At 43.8% G+C, this 18895-nt stretch overlaps 1 protein-coding gene across 1 annotated transcript in view; it reads left to right on the top strand.

The window, feature by feature from the left end:
* Myo1e (myosin IE) overlaps nucleotides 1-18895 on the top strand; it is a 242198-nt gene that overhangs the window by 168279 nt on the left and 55024 nt on the right. The window contains exons 14-18 of the mRNA XM_008836873.3: nucleotides 513-680; nucleotides 1600-1685; nucleotides 5916-5997; nucleotides 12978-13084; nucleotides 17064-17162. Coding sequence (XP_008835095.1) covers nucleotides 513-680; nucleotides 1600-1685; nucleotides 5916-5997; nucleotides 12978-13084; nucleotides 17064-17162 — 542 coding nt within the window. The remainder of the gene's footprint in view (nucleotides 1-512; nucleotides 681-1599; nucleotides 1686-5915; nucleotides 5998-12977; nucleotides 13085-17063; nucleotides 17163-18895) is intronic.

Raw genomic sequence — 18895 nt, 5'->3', positions numbered from 1 at the left:
CCTGAAAACCCAGTTCCATCTCTGGGACCCACATGGTGGATGAGAGAACTAACTCTGGAAAGTTGTCCTTTAACCTGCACACAAACACACCATGACATGTATGTGCCCACATACCTATGTGCCATGCAAATAAATAAATATAATAAAAATGTTTTTAAAAGATGAGGAACAACATTAGGCAAGATTGTCTTCTGGCCTCCTCCTGCCTGTGCACGTGCATTCACACACACACACACGCACACACACACACACACACACACACACGCACGCACACACAAAACCTCCTAGGAACTAGATAGCTTCTTGGAAATGGAGTCTCCCCCATCTTTGGGTCTGAATACTAATCCCCTGTTTGGGACTGGTAAGTGCATTTCTTCCCTGGAAGGAGAGGCTGACAATCAAGATGGCATCTCGGGTCCAGCAAGGAGTCTCTTGGCTTAACAAAGGACCCAGCAGGTATTGTGTATGTGGAGGAGTCAGTGAATGGGGCTTTGCCTTCTCGGTCTCACCAGAACCCTCCGGGGATCATGAGCATCCTGGATGATGTGTGCGCCACCATGCATGCCGTGGGGGAGGGTGCTGACCAGACACTGCTGCAGAAGCTCCAGATGCAGATTGGGAGCCACGAGCACTTCAACAGCTGGAACCAAGGCTTCATCATTCATCACTATGCCGGGAAGGTAAGACTGGCAACCGTGGAGCACGGTGCAGCAGGCAAGAGGTGATCTGTGTTAAAGGCCCCCTGTTTTGATCTTTTGAGCATGGGCTCTGTTTTCTCACAAGGCGGTGGAGAGCCGTGTAGTTTATTCATTGAATTAATAGGGCCTTTGAAGAATATGAAGAGAAAAAACAAAGTACTGCTTAAACAACTGCATATTTTTAAAGCTTAAATCACCCTGGTACATATAGCAATTGCTGAAGCAATAGATTTTGATCTGGACTCTTACAATCACAAACTTACATTCCTTTGTATTCCCATGGGCATTCGGAGTATAAATCAGGACAAGAGTGCACGTTGGTGTTTGCTCTTATAAGGCACGTGAGTACTAGATGGCTTCAGGGTGCTGTGTAGGATCCTGGTGTAAGCTGAGGTCATGACTCTTGGATACCTCCTGATCCTATGGAAATACACAGAGAAAATCTTTCATCTCATCTCGTCTCTTGTTAACCAAGGTCCCCGAGCATGAGTTTGAGGCCAGATAGGTGCTTCAGGGAACAATTACCAAGTTTCAGATAACGTGGCCTATGGTACCAGATGGATGAATATGAGAGGCTCCACTTTTATTCTCATAAAAATTTGAAAAAATAACTTAGTGCATCATTCACGCATGCCTAGGGATCCTTTGACAAATGCACATATGTTCTTGAGAGCTGAAGACCCCTCACCGATCATCTTGGGAGCCAAGTGCTCTTCACCCACTGTTGGTAGCTCATGGTCGGCTGTGGCACCTGAAGCCTTCATGGGCCAGCTCAGTGAGAATCCCCAAAGGCCACACTTAGCAGTGCATCTTCTGGTGAGGAGAATCATACCCACTTGGAAGTGTTTGGTCCAAGGAAACACGTAAAGGCTAAAGTGAGATCTCTTCCATTCTTGCCCAGGTTTCCTATGACATGGATGGCTTTTGCGAGAGGAATCGGGATGTACTGTTCACGGATCTGATTGAACTTATGCAAAGCAGTGAGCTGTAAGTGTCAATCACTGTATCTGACATTCAGTGTCCTAATCTGCTTTCTGCTGATGTGATAAACACATGACCAAAAGTAACTTGGTGAGGAAATGGTTGATTTCATCTTCTAGCGTATAGTCCCGCATCTAGGGAAGCCGGTGCAGAACTCAAGGAAGGAACCTAGAGGCAGGAACTGAATCAGAGACCATGGAGGAATACGGCTTACTGACTTGCTCAGTTACCTTTCTTACCCAGCCGAGGCCCACCTGCCTAGGGATGGCACTGCCCACAGTTGGCTGGGCCTGTCTACATCATTTAGAAATCAAGAAAATGCCCCACAGGCATGTCCACAGGCCATGTTGATGGAGGAAATTCCTTAACTGAGGTTCTCCCTTCCCAGGTGTACAGAGTTGACAACCAAGCTCAACCATCACATGTTTAGCTTTGGTGGCATTTCCAATTCTCAACCCGATGTGTGGTATTGGAGTGGTTAACATTTGGTTCCTTTTGAGTTGTTGAGTCTGGTTTTATAATTTGAGTATTTGTTTTCTCAAAATAGCTTTTCTCCTTCCATTTGGCCTCTCCCTTATGTCCCTAACACTTCTTTCTCCAAGTGCCATCTGTATGTCTGGCTCTATCATCTTCAATGTTGTTAGAAGGAAGAGGTAACCACACTGGCACTGGGCTGGGATAGCCATTTCTGACCAGAAAGAGTGGAACAGTTTAGTTCTGTGATATTTTGCCCTTGGAACAAAAGCAAAAGAACTTTTCATCATCACTCCATTTAAAAAATATTTTTATTACTTCTTTGAGAATTCTATACAATGTGTTTTGATCATATTCACCTGTGATTCCCCCTTAACTTCTACTAGATCCACTCCCACCTTCCCATCCCCCAATTTCATGTTCTCATTTTTTTCCTGTTTTAAAATTTAGTAACCCATTGAATCCAATTTATGCTGCCCGTATACTCATGGATGTGGGGCCATCCACTGGAGGGTGGTCAACCTGCCAGGGGCCACACCCTTAATTCTACTTCCCCAGAAGCCATCAGCCGTCCATAATTCAGGGGTGTGGGGGGGCGCTAATGAACCCCTTCCCATTTGATGCTAGATGTTGATTGGCTTGATCTTGTGCAGGCCTTGTGTGGGCGACCACAGCTGCTGTGGGTTCATGGGTGCAATAGTCTCATCATGTCTAGAAGACATGGTTTTGTTCTGGTTCTCCCCTACCTCTGACTCTTACCATCTTTCTACCTCCTCTTCTGTGATGGTCCTGAGCCTTGGGGAGCGCATGTGAGATGGATGTCTCGTTAATGGCTGAGGGCTCCATTTTGACACTTAAGTCTCTGCACTTTGACCGGTTGTAAGTTTCTGTGTTAATCACCATCCTCTGCACAAAGAAACTTCTTGGCTTAACAAAACTCAAGTTAACTTGAGTCGCCCCCCCTCCTTTTTTTTCCTGAGATAGTGTCTCCCTATAGTTCTTCAAATATGCTGTATAACCTAATCTGGCCTCGTATTCATGATCCTTCTGCCTCAGTCTCCTGAGTGCTGGGATTATAGGCATGTGCCACCATGCCTGACTCAAAGCTCCGTTTTAACTACCCTATGTAAGCCATAGTAGATCTGTGGGCACCATCCTGGAAACTGCCAGAGCTCTCGAAGCAAACCAGTCCTGTGTCCTTTCCGTCTATCTTCCCTGCAAAGATTTCCAGGCTCTAGAGTAATAAGATGTAATTTACATGTGTGGCACACATGTTCTAGGCAAATGCAATGTTATCAGGCCTCCTAGGTCTTAGCCTCTAAGTAAGAGATGTCCCTTTAGTCTTTGTTACTTTAAATTATCACAATATCAAGGTTGAATATAGGACTGAGACTGTTGCTCAGTGGTAGAAGTCTTGTTTACCACGTGTGAAACCTTGGATTGGATTCCCAACAAAGTGGACAGGGGTTAGCTGCTTCTTTTTCAACTTTTCTTTCTTCTGAGACAGTATCATATAGCCCAGACTGGCCTTAAACTCTCTGTGTATTTGGCAATGACATTGAACTTTCGATCCTCCTGCCTTCACTTACTGAATGCTGGAATTACAGACATGAGCCACCATACCTGGTTTATTTGGTCCTGGGAATCAAACCCAGAGTTTCATGCATTCTATGTAAGCAGTCTAGTGCAACTGAGATGCATCCTCAGCCCGGGATTAACTTTTCTAATGAACAGCAACAATTGCAATAAGCATTCTAAGAAAATTCTAATGGTAACGAAAGCAAAATGGGGTTTCCTTCCTGAGCCCTGGTCAAAAGCTGTTCATTTAAATGTCTTTCCCAAACCCCTGCTACCTTCCCCCATGCCAGTGCCCCCCCACCATCCTCCCCACCCCATGCCAGTCCTCCACCACCCTCCCCATTGCCCCTTCCTCAAATTCACTTGAGATGCCAGATTTCTTTTCATTCGAAATACATAAAATCATTTTGCTTTTCTCTAGGAAGGCCAGGCTGACCGCAGACCCTGTCTTGTGGGTTTCATGGCCGTCAGGTGGAGACCCACTTTCAGAGATGGTTTTTAATTATTAAAACTCCTGCCAAATTCAAGAGCGATTGATGGGCTACATAAACTCCTGTCATCCAAGCATGGAGTGCTGTTTTATAAACGTTTGTGCTGTAAAAATCTATATTTATATCTGGTCAAGTCAAAATAGATGACTGGAGAGATATCCTGGAAAATTCTAGATGACCAAATGGTCACATGGGAAATGAGTTTGGGTTGGAGAGTGTCAAATTGCTGCCTTACTAGGCTCACTTCCTTCATTGGGTCAGTTAGAAAATAGTTATTAAGATGGGAGTGGTGGTGCGTGCCTTTAATCCCAGCACATGGGAGGCAGACACAGGTGGATCTCTGTGAAATGGAGGCCAACCTGGTTTACATAGAGAGTTCCAGGCCAGCTTGGTCTACAGGGAGACTCTACCTTTAAAAAAAAAAAAAAAAAAAAGGGGGGGGGGGGAGAAAAAAAAAAAAAAAAAAAAAAAGTTTAAAAACATGGTTTGGGGCCTTTAAAAAAAAAAAAAAAAAAAAGTGGGGGAGGTGAGAAAGAAAGAAAGAAAGAAAATAGTTATTAAGCTATGGTTTGGGGCACCTGGGTACTGCCAGAGGTACCCAAGACACATCCCTGCACTTTGTGCAGTAAGACAAGCGTGTAAACACAAGTGGCTCGCTTGGAACTACTAAGGAGATATATTCTACAGGCAAAGCCTTGGTGACTTGTGAATGTCGTACTTGGAACTGCTCATACTCAAGGCAGTTTGTCAAGGGGGTGGGGACAGTATGCTACTTACAGGCCTCTAGCAACCAGAGGCCACTCAAAATACTAAATAGCCTATAGTAGGGCTGGGGATATGGCTTAGTCAGTAGAGTGTATGCACAAAGCCCTAGCTTTGATCCGCAGCACTTCATAAGAGCTGGTATAGGGGTGTATGCCTATAATCTTAGCACTTAGCAGGGGAATCAGGAGTTCAAGGTCATCCTGGGCTGCATGTCTAAAAAAAGAAAATTCAGGACTAGAGAGAAGGTTCAGTGGTTAAGAGCACTGGCCACTCTCACAGAGAGCCAGGGTTCAGTTCCTGGCTCCCACATGGCCATTACAACTGTTTGTAACTCCAGGTTCAGGGGATCTAATGCCCTCTTCTGGCTTCTGCAGGACACTGTAGATACATGGTGCACTTACATACATGCAGGCAAAACACCAACAAAAAAGTAAATAAATAAATGAAAAAAAAAAAATCTACAGTATGTAGGACGCTCCCTTGTAGCCCCATCAAAGAATTATCCAAGCATGATGATCAGCCCCAGCCAGGTTCAGAAATGGTGCCTGACAGCACTTTTAAGCAGCAGGGATCTTCAGTGCTCTCATCTCACGCCATCCTCTGGGCTCCCATCTAGCAAACTAGTATGCACAAACCCATCCTGACCTCCTTCCACTGTGTTCGTCCCTCACAGTAAACCTCAGTTCCAGGAATGGGGACTTTCCGAAGACAGGGTTCACCCCGCTTATTTCTTAGGCTGAGACTCTGAGATGTTTGTTATCTTAGAATTCTTTCTGTGGGCCTTCTGTCTGGTATTCATTTGCCCAAGTCACATTTTGCTGGCTTGCCCTGTGAGTCACGTGGTTTGTCTGTGGCCAAGGACTCTGGATGACGTGTCCAGTCCCCATGGAACTGAGAGATTGCTAATCCATTCTCTCTCCTTTTCCAGACCTTTTATAAAGTCTTTATTTCCTGAAAATCTGCAAGCTGACAAGAAAGGGCGTCCAACTACTGCAGGAAGCAAAATAAAGGTTGGTTCTGTTCTGGGAACTGTATGGATTCCTATAAGAACTGGGGTTCTCCAGGACTCAAGAACCCTGCCTCAGGGCTGGGAGGTCAGGTTGGTGCAGGGGATGGTTAAAGAGACACCCAGAAGTAATGCTGCTTGTAAAAAAAATGTCACAGGATATAGCTGAATTTGACTCTGCTGTTCTGAGCCCCCAAGTAGCTATCAACAACCTCATGGCTTTATAGTCAGCAGATAATAATCAGCTCTTTTCTAAGAGGAAATGACCTTAAACTGAATCTGGAAGGATTTATGTTTGAACTATCAGAAATTTTGTGGTTCGGAGCAGTGTTCTGGATATCTGGTGCTTTTTCAGGCTAGGCCCCCAAAACTTGCCAAGTGTGGAACTTGCCTGAAATTCTACTTCATCCTTTAGGGACAATTTACACATCCCTCCTCCCTGGGTCTTACTGGCTCCTCCTTGCTGTGAATTGCAAATATATCTGGCCACATGATGTTAGAGAATAGAAAAGCTTGTGGGCGGTGCTCTGTGTTTGAGCCACTAGGTGGCCAAGTTCATTTTTCTGTTCTTCATTTAAAGATCTTTAAAGATAGTACCAGTTCAAATTATATCTATTTTTCAGAGCTGGAGATATATGTCACACAGTCAGTAGAACTTTTGCTTAACATGTACAAATCCCTGGGTTCTGTGCCTGTGACCCCATAAAATTGGGTATGGTGGTACATGCCTATAATCCCAGCACGAGAAAGGAGAAGGCAAGAAGATCAGAAGTTCAAAGTGATCCCGTAGCTATGTAGCAAGTTCTGTGTTAGTCTAAGCTACATGAAATCCTGTCTCAAAAATGGAATAGATACATATATTTTTAATCATGTTAGTTAGATACACCTCTAGTTTTATAGTAAAAGAAATCAAGTGATTAACATTTGGCATTTCACATTCAGTTGCCTGTGACTTTTTACCATCTGAGTGACAGCCAGCCTGAGGTTTAAATTAGCAGCAGCTAGAGCTGGAGAGATATCCCAGTGGTTCAAAGGGCTAATTGTTCTTGTAAGGGACCCAGGTTCAGCCCTGTGCACCCACATGGAACTCACAACCACCTGTAACTCCAGTTCCAGGGGATCTGATGCCCTCTTCTCTCCTCTTGAGGCTCCTGTACATACATGGTGCATATAACTTGCAGGCACACACACATACACATAAAAATAATAAAATTCTCAGCACCTCTTCCTATAAGGTATGGATTCTAGCACCAACTCCAAGTGTCGTCACCTCCAGTGCCTGAACCCTACCCTGCATGAAATGTCTAGTAGCATCTCCCATATTCTTGCCCGTCAGGTGCTCTCTCCACCATGCCCTCCATCTCTGCTTACTGCTGTGAGTGTTTTTATGTGCCCATGCCGGCTCCTTCCCTAGACTGTCCATTTGCCTTTGTTTGTACTGTGTTCTGTCCCATGATGTCCTTCTGTCTGCACCCTCCTGGTTGATACCAGCCTCACAGACACCATGGTATTGCCCTCTGGTCTTTCCTGTCCAGATGTTTCATTAATGAAGCCCACCTCCCCAGTGCCTGACGACCTTCCTGGGGATAGAAACACTCTCAGCGATAAAGCACATGGTTCATTAAGAAGATTCCAGGCAGGATGGCTCTTTAGGCTCCATAGACAAAGTCAGACATAAAGAGATGGTAGTTTTATTTATTTCTTGTTGTTATTAAGATACACAATGGACTCTGCTTTAAACTGAGTGTGGTAGCCCACACCTGCAATCCCAGCACTTGGGAGAAGCAGGAAGATTACAAGTGTGAGTGGGGATGGGGAATGGAGGGGACAGCCCCACCTGGCTTAATGGTGCTTGCCTATTAACCCAGGACTCAGGAGGCTGCAGCAAGAGGATCATGAGTCTCAAGCCAGCCTGGGTTACATAATGAGACCCTGTCTCAAAGAACAAAGATGGAGTCTTGTCACATTCTTCAAACTCCTAAGCTCAAGCCATCCTCCTGCCTCAGCCTTCTGAATAGAGGGCACCACAGACACATGCTGTCATTTCCAATGCTGTGAGCAGAGTTTTAAGCTGACAGGCAGAGCCCACTGGGTTATAGGAGCATCATGTCATAAGAGCAGATACAGAACAGTGAGTGGAATTGGGTCTCTGTAACAGAGAGCTGAGGGCAGAGGACAGATGCAATTTTTCTGAGGCCCAGATACTAATGCCTGCATGAAGGTCTGACTCGTGCTTTTGCCTCAAGGACCTGAAAAAGGACAAGCTCTGGGCTGGAAACTCTAGTCATGAGACTGTCACGTACAGATCCAAGGGCCCAAATCCCCGAGGTTGCAGTGACTCATCTTCATGTGGTCTGGAACATTCCCCATGAATGGGGAATAAGGGCCTCTTGTTCCTCCTTTGAAGACAGTTCCCTTTCTTTCCTTTAGATTCATGTCTAGTTAAATGTCCGAAGTTGCTACCTTTCTGAGTGTACATAAAATGTTTAGGAGAGCACATTTCAGGCTTCGTATAGGGAGATCAACTTGAAGAGTTAGTTTAGTTATCTAAAGGGATTGTACTGTGTATTCTTATCTGATCACACTCTCCTCAGTGGATCCTGTGACCTAGGTCTGCCTGGTGGTCTACCAGGAGTAGACATCTCCTTATTTTATATGTCCTCCCTAGACACCTCTAAGAGATACATGGCCACAGCCCAGTCTCTGTCCCTTCCAACTCCACATTATTTTTCAGATAAAAATCATACGTAATATATCAGTAAAATACCCAAGGTGTATTGACAGGGACCCCAAGTTTCTGAAAGAAAAATTCAAGGTGATTTTAGTGTTAGATATTTTATTGTGTTGTAATTCCTTAAATTTAAAAAGACTGATCCATAGAACTTAATAGAATATTCATTTAGTGGACACTTGCATCAACTTACTAAAGATAAAAAATACATTGCATGTGGGGCTGGAGAGATGGCTCAGCGGTTAAGAACATGAACTGTTCTTGCAGAAGACCTGGGTTTTAATCCCAGTACCCACATGACAGCTAACAACTGTCCATAACTCCAGTTCCAGGGGATCCAACAGCCTCTTTTGTCCTCCATGGGCATTGCATGACATGGGTGCACTTACCTACATGCAGGCATAACACTCATACACACAAAATAAAAATAAAATAGTTTTTTAAAAAATACATTGCGCCAGGCATGGTGGTGCACACCTGTAGTCCCAGCACTTGGGAGGCAGAGGCAGGCGTATCTCTGTGAGTTCAAGGCCAGCCTGGTCTACATAGTGAGTTCCAGGACAGCTGGGGCCACAGGGAGACCCTGCTTCAAAAAGACCGAAAAAAAAACCAAAAACATTGCATGCAATAGTGCTCGATTCTGAGGCTTCACTGAGTTTTAGATTCTTGTGACTTGAAGGGCCTAGTGTTGAGATTACAGGGAAGGGTTGGTGCTAGAGGGAGCAGAACCAAGTCCCAAGAGGACCAAGGTGGGCATGCCCAGTTGTTACCCAAGTGTTCTGGAGCTATTTGCAGGTAGGAGGAGATGGCCATGGCACCTTGCACTTTGCTGTGCCAACCTTTAGAGTAAAACATCAGAGGTTTAGTTTGATCTACCTGTGTGTAGGATGCAGATAGAAAAACTGAAGCTCAGAAAAATTGAGTGATTCATTGTGTACTTTGCAAATAAAGCCAGAAGCCGCTTTGAAGCAGATGAATCATCGGTCAACAGTAGAATCAGGCCCTCTTACCCGGTGCCTCTCCTCACTGTCCTCTCTTGTTTTTATAGTTTGATTCCCACTCCTGTTGAACAAATATTGCTGATACCTTTCTATTCAACCAATGCATTGTTGGCTGGAGTCAGAACTAATCCGGTCTTTGCTTCATAACTGCCTTAAAGGACATGCAGAGTGACCCACAGTCAGAATAACTGCAACTGATATATATTGCTATTTGTTGGAATTAATTATTCCACAGCCTGGTAGCTCTGTCTCATCCAAGTTCATGCAGTTAATTCCTTTTCTGCCACACTAAGTCATTCCATGTCTTTGTTAAGAAGGCAGAATAACATTGTGCTTAAAAAATGCAGACTTGAATTCAAGTCTTACCTCATATGATCCTAAGGAATCCTTTTATTCATGCAAGGCTCTGTTTTCTCATCCAAAAAAGCAGAAATAGTAATAGTCCCTACCACTTAAGACCGTTGTGAGGAATCAGTAAGATAGTCCATGTACCTGCCTCAGGATATACACTCTATAAATGTTGCCCATGACTATTTTGACCAAGAAAGAACCACATCCAGAGGCTGGAGAAATGGCTAAGTGGTTAAGAGCACTGGCTGCTCTGGCAGAGGACCTGGGTTCAGTTCCCAGCACCCACATGGCAGCTCTCAACTGTCTATAACTACAGTTCCACAGGATTCAGTGCCCTCTTCTGGCCTCCTCAGGTACTGTACACACATGGTATACATTTATACTTGTAAGCAAACATTCACATACATAAAATTACAAAAGAAAAAACAAACCCCTCTGTCAAGTAACATAACATGTTCTGCTCACCTCTGTAAGCTTTCTTTCTGCTGTAGTGCAAAGAAAGCCTGCTGTTAAATGCTTAGGACTGGAGAATCTAAAAACTATGCTTAAAAATTAAAAGTTTGGGGGGCTGGCGACATGGCCCAGTGGTTAAGAGCACTGACTGTTCTTGCAGAGGACCCAGATTCAGTTCCTAGCCACCACATGGTGGTTTACAACCATTCATAACTTCAATTCCAGGGGCTCTAATGCCCCCTTCTGACTTCCACAGGCATTGCACTCATATGGTACACTTACACACATCTAGGCACATAAAACAAAAATGGAAAATTAAATCCTTTTCAAAGATCATCAGGTTTGTTTCCAAATTTCAATATTCATTATCAAAGAAGGTAAGAGACACTTTCCTTTCTCATCAGAGGATGTTGCTTTGACCTGCCGACCTCTATAGCTCTGTCCTCAATTTCAGACAGTGCAAAGAGTGCTGTTGTCTACACATGTAAACAGAGGGCTTCATTCACCAATGACCGTCTTGCTTTGACTATATCCAGCAGTTTTCTCAGGAGTTTTAGATTTCCCAAGCTCAGGAAAGCGGAGAAGCCCTAATTGAGAGAGGCTGTCTGTTGTAAGCAGAGCCCTTCTCCTGACTCGGGCCAGTTTCCTGGCTTTGGGGAGCCTTTACCCTATTTTCTTTTAGAGGTTTTTCACTCTGCAAGCTGACTCACTTAGAAGGAGAATTTGCCTAAGTGCCATATCCATGGACCCCCCAGGGTGTGCCCCACTGTGTGGTGAGAGTGCTGATGTGAATGCTTCTCCTATTTCTTCAAACAGTGTGGGATTCTCATGATTTGAAATACATTCTAAGCAATTCTAGCCTTATTTATGTGGCTTTTTCTGCTTGAACTCAGTCCTGTTTGGGGTATCCAGTGTGTAGTCAGTGATAGATGATTTATACAGAGTCATTTCACTTTGTGAAGAAGAAAGTTATGTACCACAAGCAAGTGCTCAGAGTCTGCAAGTTTGTAAAAAGACAGATTGTGGGAGATGCTGTATGAGATGACATTATAAGATGCTTGTGAATTAAGAGATTTTTTTTTTTGAATCTCACTTCCTTTAACTGTAAATTTACATCATTTTAATTTTTTGAGATTTATTTTGGGACCGGATAGATGGCTCTGGTTAAGAACACTAGCTGCTCTTGCAGAGGACCAGGGTTCAGTTCCCAGCACCTACATGGCTGCTAATAACCATCCATAATTCCAGTTCTAGGGACTCTGACACTTTTCTGACCTTTGTGAGCATTGCATGACACGGGTGCACTTACACATGTGGAAACAAAACACTCATACACATAAAAAAAGTAAGTAAGTGTATGCCATGTGTGTAGGGGTGCCTGTGGAGGACGGAAGAGGGCATCAAATTCCCTGGAACTAGAGTTACAGATGGATCAGAGCCACCTGACATGGGTGTTATGAACCAAACTCCAGGTCCTCTGGAAGAGCAGCAAGTACTCTTAACCTCTCAGCCATCTCTCTAGCCCCTCCATCATTTTAATAAAGAGATTCATCATTGATGTGGTTGCCAGGAAAGAGAGTGTAGGCTTTGAGTTTTTATGCCTGTTCATAATTTGCAAGCCAAAAAATTATCAAGAGCCTGGCATGGTAGTGCATACCTGTTATCCCAATACCTGGGAGACTAAAACGGAAGAATCAGGAGTTCAAGATCATCCTCAGCTACATAGTGAGTTTGAGGCTAGCCTGGACTACACGAGATCCTGTCTCAAAAAACAAAACAATACAAAAATAAAGTAAAAAAAGAAAAGAAAATTAGGGCTGGGTGTGGTGGTGTAGGCCCAGTACTCATGAGACAGAGGTAGGCCGATCTCTGTGAGCTTGAGGCCAGCCTGGTCTACATAGTGAGTTCTAGGCTACCAGCTGAGGCTACAGGGAAACCCTGTCTCAAAAAAAAAAAAAAAAGGAAAATTAATGAAGACGGAGTAGTTACAGTTACTGTTTTGGGTACAAGTTGAACCTAATTTGTTAGTGACAGTATTTCCTTACTCCTGTTGATCTTCCGTGTATCATTCCAATTTTTTGAATATGTGCTGCTGAAGCGGACACAGTATCACCTTACTCCTGATTAAAAGAATTGCATGTAAAGATTTACTCGTTTTTTGTTTTTTGTTTTTTGTTTTTTAAAAAAAGCTTATTTTATTAGCTGTACTAAAAGTGCCTAATTGCTTTCAGGGTTCAATTTCCAGCCCATTTAAGAATGATAAAATCATCATAAAAGTCAGCAGTGCTGTAAGAAATTTCTGGAGCCCGGCCCAAGCTTACTGGATGGATTGCCCTGACAATTTATTTCCAGAAGTGTATCTCTGTGCTAGAGTCCTGCAGGTCCCCTTGGGAGGTTGGACTGCCTAGAGAAAGTTCCTTGTCTCTAACTAACATCTTCTCATTCTAGAAACAAGCCAATGACCTTGTGAGCACGCTGATGAAATGTACACCCCACTACATCCGCTGCATAAAACCCAATGAAACCAAAAAGCCCAAAGACTGGGAGGAGAGCAGGTACAGTGCTGGGGAGGGTCGGAGGCGAAGGCCTTGCTGAGGTGGGCCTGGCGCGGTTGACCTCTGCCTCAGATGAGGTGGAGGCATGCATACCTGGTACTTCCTGTTTCTTAAGTTTTTTTTGACAATGCCTGTGTGATATTTCACCCCCTCTGGCCTTTTCTTAAAATATTGGTAGAATCATTTGATTCAGAATTAGTGAGTTAAGGAAAGGGAAGGAAGGAAGGAAGGAAAGAAGGAAGGAAGGGAGGGAGGGAGGGAGGGAGGGAGGGAGGAAGGAAGACGAGGAAGGAAGGGGTCTTCAGGACATGGCCCAAGGCAGGAGAAAGAAAGAAAGAAAGAAAGAAAGAAAGAAAGAAAGAAAGAAAAAGAGTTAGTGATAACTTTAGTCCCAGCACTTGGGAGGCAGAGGCAGGTGGATCTCTATGAATTCAAGGCCAGCCCGGTCTACATAGTGAGTTCCAGGGCTACCTAGGGAGAAATTCTGTCACACACACACATACACAAGACCAAACAAACAGAAAGTGATTAGTGATTAGTGATTTATTATGTTGATCTGGCTAGTCTAGAGGCAGATGTTAAAAACTTTAATACTGCAGAGTTGTGATGGTTTTAAAATTAGTTTGAGGATCTGTTTAGATGTTTTTAGTAAGCTCAGTTCCTGACTGGTACCCACAGGATAAAACCTAGGTAGGATCCAGCCTCGGTAGGATGCGTAGCCCATGCTTTTAAGGTGCGGGATAAAAATGATTTGTCAGTTGCTGTAGGTTGTAAAGTTTCAGGGACAGGCCAGAAGCCCAGGATCCTGTCTGAGCACCCCACACAGGAGCAGAGTGACAGAGGGAAGAGGTAGAAGGAAATAGACCGACCTCAAGTGCTCAGGAGCCCTGTTGGGCTGATGCCTGAGAGAGCCAGTGTCACTCTTCCTCCAACAAACAGTATTTAGGGACGTTACCTGTGCAAGGTGAAGTGGGGAGTTTGAGTTGGTAACTGTGGGGGTGTTGACTTTGTCTCCAGTCTAGAGATCCAGAGCCCATTCCTAGGATCTTGGCCTTACTGTCCTCAGGGAGCACAGCAAGAATGACTGGGAAAGAGGCTTCATGGTAGTGTGACAACAGAGGGTACCCCACATCATCACCAGATCATCAGTTCCCAGGCTATGAGCCTAACACAATGCTATCTGTATTCTTATCTGGGAGAAAAGAAGATTGGATTTTTGTAAGGTTTCAAGTAACTAAGTCAAAGGGAACAATAGGAAGACCAGGCTTAAAATTCACAGCTGCTGAGTACTTCCTATGAGAGACAGGTGCGGGTCACTTTCCCATACTGCCTGAAGCTCTGTTCTCAGCCATGGCAGATGGATGGTTAGGTATTTGAGCCTGTGTAGGAGGGAAAAGGCAGATAGTAACAACAAACACACAACACACACACAAAAGCCCACCCAATGAAACATCACTCTCTGAAGGGTATTCTTTTATTCTTAACATTTCATGGTGGATTGGGAATGTAGCTTGGTTGGTAGAGTGGTTGCTTAGGATGTACAGCACCTCAACTAGATTTGAGCCCCAGAACTGCATAAACCTGGCAGGGTGATGCAAGTGAGCTACCATGCCTGCCGTCTTTATGTGGGTTCTGGGGATTGAACTCAGGTCCTTATACTTGTAAAGCAAGCCCTTTACCAACCAAGCCATTTCACCAGACCCCAAGGACCACACTAGTGTCGCCAGGAAGCTGGTCTGGGATTTAGAAGAAGTCTGACCTTCAGCTAACCGTTAATAAGTAGTTTGAGTGGGACACACCTCCCACACCCTCAGCTTCTGGCTCATTTCAACAGAATCTATCTAGAACACTGTCTCCCTCGATGAGCTCTGTTCTCCATGGCCATCAGTCTATTCTGTCTCTAACATGTATTCATGTATGCACATCCCACCCACACACATGTGCACTGGCACATGCACACACGTATCCACACAGGAGAAGGGTGGTGCCATAGGCAAATACAGAGAAAATCCTGGCAGCAAAAGTGTTGTTAAGAGTGCCTAAGTCCACTCTTCCCCCCATTTCCAACTCCCTATCTTTCCTTCCTCCCTTCTCAGTAAATAGTCTTAAGTAAAAACATTTTATCTGCCTTATAAGTAAAGTGCCACTCCCTAACCTCAAGGAGAGGCTGCTCAAAGGCTCTCCTGTAAAGAAATTGTGCAATGGCTACTGCCTGGCCATCCGCAACCCCGACACTACCTTCACACGAAATTGAACCAGATTCCAGCTGGGGCGATGGCTCAGTCTGTAAAGTGCTTGCCTTGCAAGCATGAAGGCCTGACTTTGATTCCCAGAATTCACATAAAATGCCAGGTATGATGCCATGCTCATAATCCCAGAGCTGGGAAGGCAAAGACAGGCAGATCCCTGAGGCTCATTGGCTGGTTTGCCTGGCATAATTTGTTCCAGGCCAGTAAGAGACACTGTCTCAAAGGAAGTAGCTGGTCGTTCCTAGAGATGACACCCGAGGTTGTCCCCTGGCCTCCACATGCACACAGACACACGCTAAAAACAATCCAGCTTGAGTCACTGAATATCAGAAAACGGAATTAAAACAGTTATGTTATATTCTTCATAGGTTTCTGCCTTGGTTGTTCCATTCCTCTCCCTCCTCCTCCCCCTCTTCCTCATCTCCCACAACTGTCCCCTATTTGAATTTCAACAAGAACATGATAGGCATTTACGTAAGCTGGTTTTAAAAAGCTCAAAGTGTGAGCTGGCCTTACTGGATGTATTACCAGCAGGACCCCTCCCCCATAAGTTTATTCACAGAGGACTTCACTCCCTCCCAAGTGTGGGGCACTGTGAGTTGCTGGTGGGATTACACGCTCAATTGAAATTCTCAGTGGAGAAGGTTACTCATTCCACAAGTTTATGGGGTGTGGGGTTTTTCTTTTCCTGTTACAAATGTGTTTTCATTTGGCTTCTGGCGAAGTGGCTCACCCTGGGTTCTGAATTGCTGCCCTTGCAGAGTTCTCAGGCTGTGGCTTGCTTAAATCAGCAAGGACAGTCCTGCAGATGGCTCCTCCCACAGGGTAGAAATCAAGGCCTGGAGAGAGTGACTGCTGGGTTGCGCTTGGCCAATGTCTACCAGGTGGCAGCACTCCAGGAATTTAGAAAAAGCAACTTGGGTCCTTCAGTGACATGAAATTTTACACATTACAGGATTTGCCTTCCCTCTGCAGAAAATTTCTATAAGAACATGTGCTAGAGGATAGGGAGGTGGTTCAGTAAAGTGTTTGCTTTGCAAACATGAGGCTCTGAGTTCATAACTCCAGCACCCATGTAAAAATCCATCTAAAAACAGCTCCAGCAACCATTTCATTCAAAAGCTAAAAGTTCTTTAGTTTATTGAAAAGAAAAATTTTGTTCATAGTCCAAATGACAAGTATATGAAGATTTATTTTTATCGATATATCTTTTATTATTTTTACTTTTTACATTTATTTATTTGGGGGGTACGCACATGCCACAACATATATGTAGAGGTCAGAGGACAACTTTGGAAGGCAGTTCTCTCCTCCACGCAGCTCCAGAAGCTCTAACCTATATCATCTGGCTTGACAGCAAGTGCCTTTCCTCCTGAGCCATCTCCCTAGCCCTGAACTTCTGGGCTCAATGGATCTTCCTGCCTCAGCCTCTTGAGCAGCTAAGAGCTACAGGCAGGTGCCTGACTTTGGGTTTTTATTTTGCTGTTATTCTGTGAAGTACATGTGTAATTTCATCTTGCTTAATTGTAGTAGTTCATAATATTTTAAAGTGAATAATATTCAATCCACGAGTTTGACTTGATATCTGGACACTATAAATTATAGTCTTATAACTGTGTTTCTCTGCAGCTTGGAGTTAGAGGGATGGTGGTTGGAGGAAGGGAAAGTGTCTGGATGGCAGAGCAGCAGGAGCATCTAGTAATGCCCAGGCTCCATTTTCTATCTTTTAGGGTAAAGCATCAAGTTGAATACCTGGGTCTGAAAGAAAACATTCGAGTGAGAAGAGCTGGCTATGCTTATAGGCGTGTCTTCCAGAAATTTCTACAGAGGTAATGAACTAGTGGCCCTAGAATTTTCTTTCTTTTCAAATGAGTTTATTGATGTCTAATCACATCTCATGCAAAGTATCCATTTGAAGTACATGACTGAATAGCTTTTAATGTAGCCAGAGTTGAGCATCCATCACAATTCATTTTAGAATATTTTCTTGCTCTGAGAAGAAGCCCTGTTCTCTCTCCATAATGGTCATGTCTCCTCTGTTCCCATCCTGAGCAGTCACTGATCTGTTTTCTGTCACTATAGATTTGTCTGTGCTCTTCAGACAGAATCATATTTGTCCTCTGTGACTGGCCTCTTTCATGTCAGTTTCAAGAGTTGTCAACATGTCTACACTTTACTCCTCTTCATTGGTGAATAATATTCTATAGCATGGACATACCACATCATGCCTGTTCATTCATTAGTTGGCAACATCAGTTGCTTCCACTTGAGCTCCATGGAGGATAATGCTGCAGTGAATATTCTTGTATAAGCTCTGGGGAAGACATAGGTTTCAGCTCTTTTGATGTAGACCTAAAAGTAGAATTACTGAGTCACATGTAATTCTGCCAGGCTATTTTCTGAAGTGGGTGTACCACATTACATCTGTACCAACAGTATTTGAGGGCTGCATCTTTGCCCAGGTTTTGCCAACATTTGCCGATATCTGTCTAACCTTGCTAGTGGGCGTGAAGTGGTAGCTCATTGTGGCTTTGATTTGCATTTCCCAGATGACAAATGACATTCACATCTCCTCAGAAGCTTATTGGCCGTTTGTATTTCCTCTTAGAGAAATGTCTGTTCAGGTTCTTTGCCCTTTTTTTTAGGGCTTTTTGTCTTTTTATGAAAGACGAAAAGACTCATAAAATATGTCAGTAGCCACCGAGTTAGTAGACTTCTGCAGACTATAACATCAAGTTCAAGAATTTATGATAATTGTGACATAGGAATGGCTGGGGATGGACTTGACTAGGTGGGTTAACAGTATGCAAACAATTGCAAGAAAATATTTGGCCCACTTAAGAAATAAGCTTAAGCTATTTAACTTTAAATTTTTTGAAGAATCTGTATTTAAATTTAAACTGGTTTTTATATTTCCCTTAAAATGTGTTTGGAAGGACCTGTGTTTAAGCGGTTCTTATTTTGTGTTACTTGTTTTTGAAAAGGATAAAATTTTGAATTCTTAAAATATGATATCATTCTTACTTCTCCTGTGGCATTTTACTGTGTTTTCTATTTATTTAATTTCCCTTAAAGAAAAAAGGAAGTGGGGACACTGAGGGTATAGCTCAGTTGATAGAGTGCTTGCCTGGCATGCATGGCACCCTGGGTTCATCCCTATCCCTACATAAAACCAGATGTGGTCGTGCATGCCTATGATGACTTGGAGGTAGAGGCAGGAGGATCGGGAGTTAAAGGTCATCTGGGGTACATAACAAATTTGAGGCCAAATTGGGGTTTTAAAAAAAAGAGGGCAGGAGGGAGGGGAGAAGAAAGATGAAGAGAAGGAGGAAGAGAAGGCAACATTTTAATCAGAAAACACTGTCTTTTTAGGGTATGATACAAGACACAGGTAGAATATAAGGACTTTTTGTTTGTTTTTAGGATAGGGTTTCATGGTGTCCAGACTGACTTCAAATTTGCTGTCTAGCCAAGACTGGCCTTGAACTCCTGATTCTTCTGCTTCTATCCCCCAAGTGCTGGGATTATAGGTGTGTGCCACCATACCCAGTTGAAAACGTGT

The sequence above is a fragment of the Nannospalax galili genome, unplaced genomic scaffold (genome assembly GCF_000622305.1).
Source record: "Nannospalax galili isolate Female #2095 unplaced genomic scaffold, S.galili_v1.0 scaffold117, whole genome shotgun sequence".
NCBI lineage: Eukaryota > Metazoa > Chordata > Mammalia > Rodentia > Spalacidae > Nannospalax > Nannospalax galili.
Note: the sequence above shows the minus strand (reverse complement) of the source record. Positions and strands in the feature narration are given on the sequence as shown.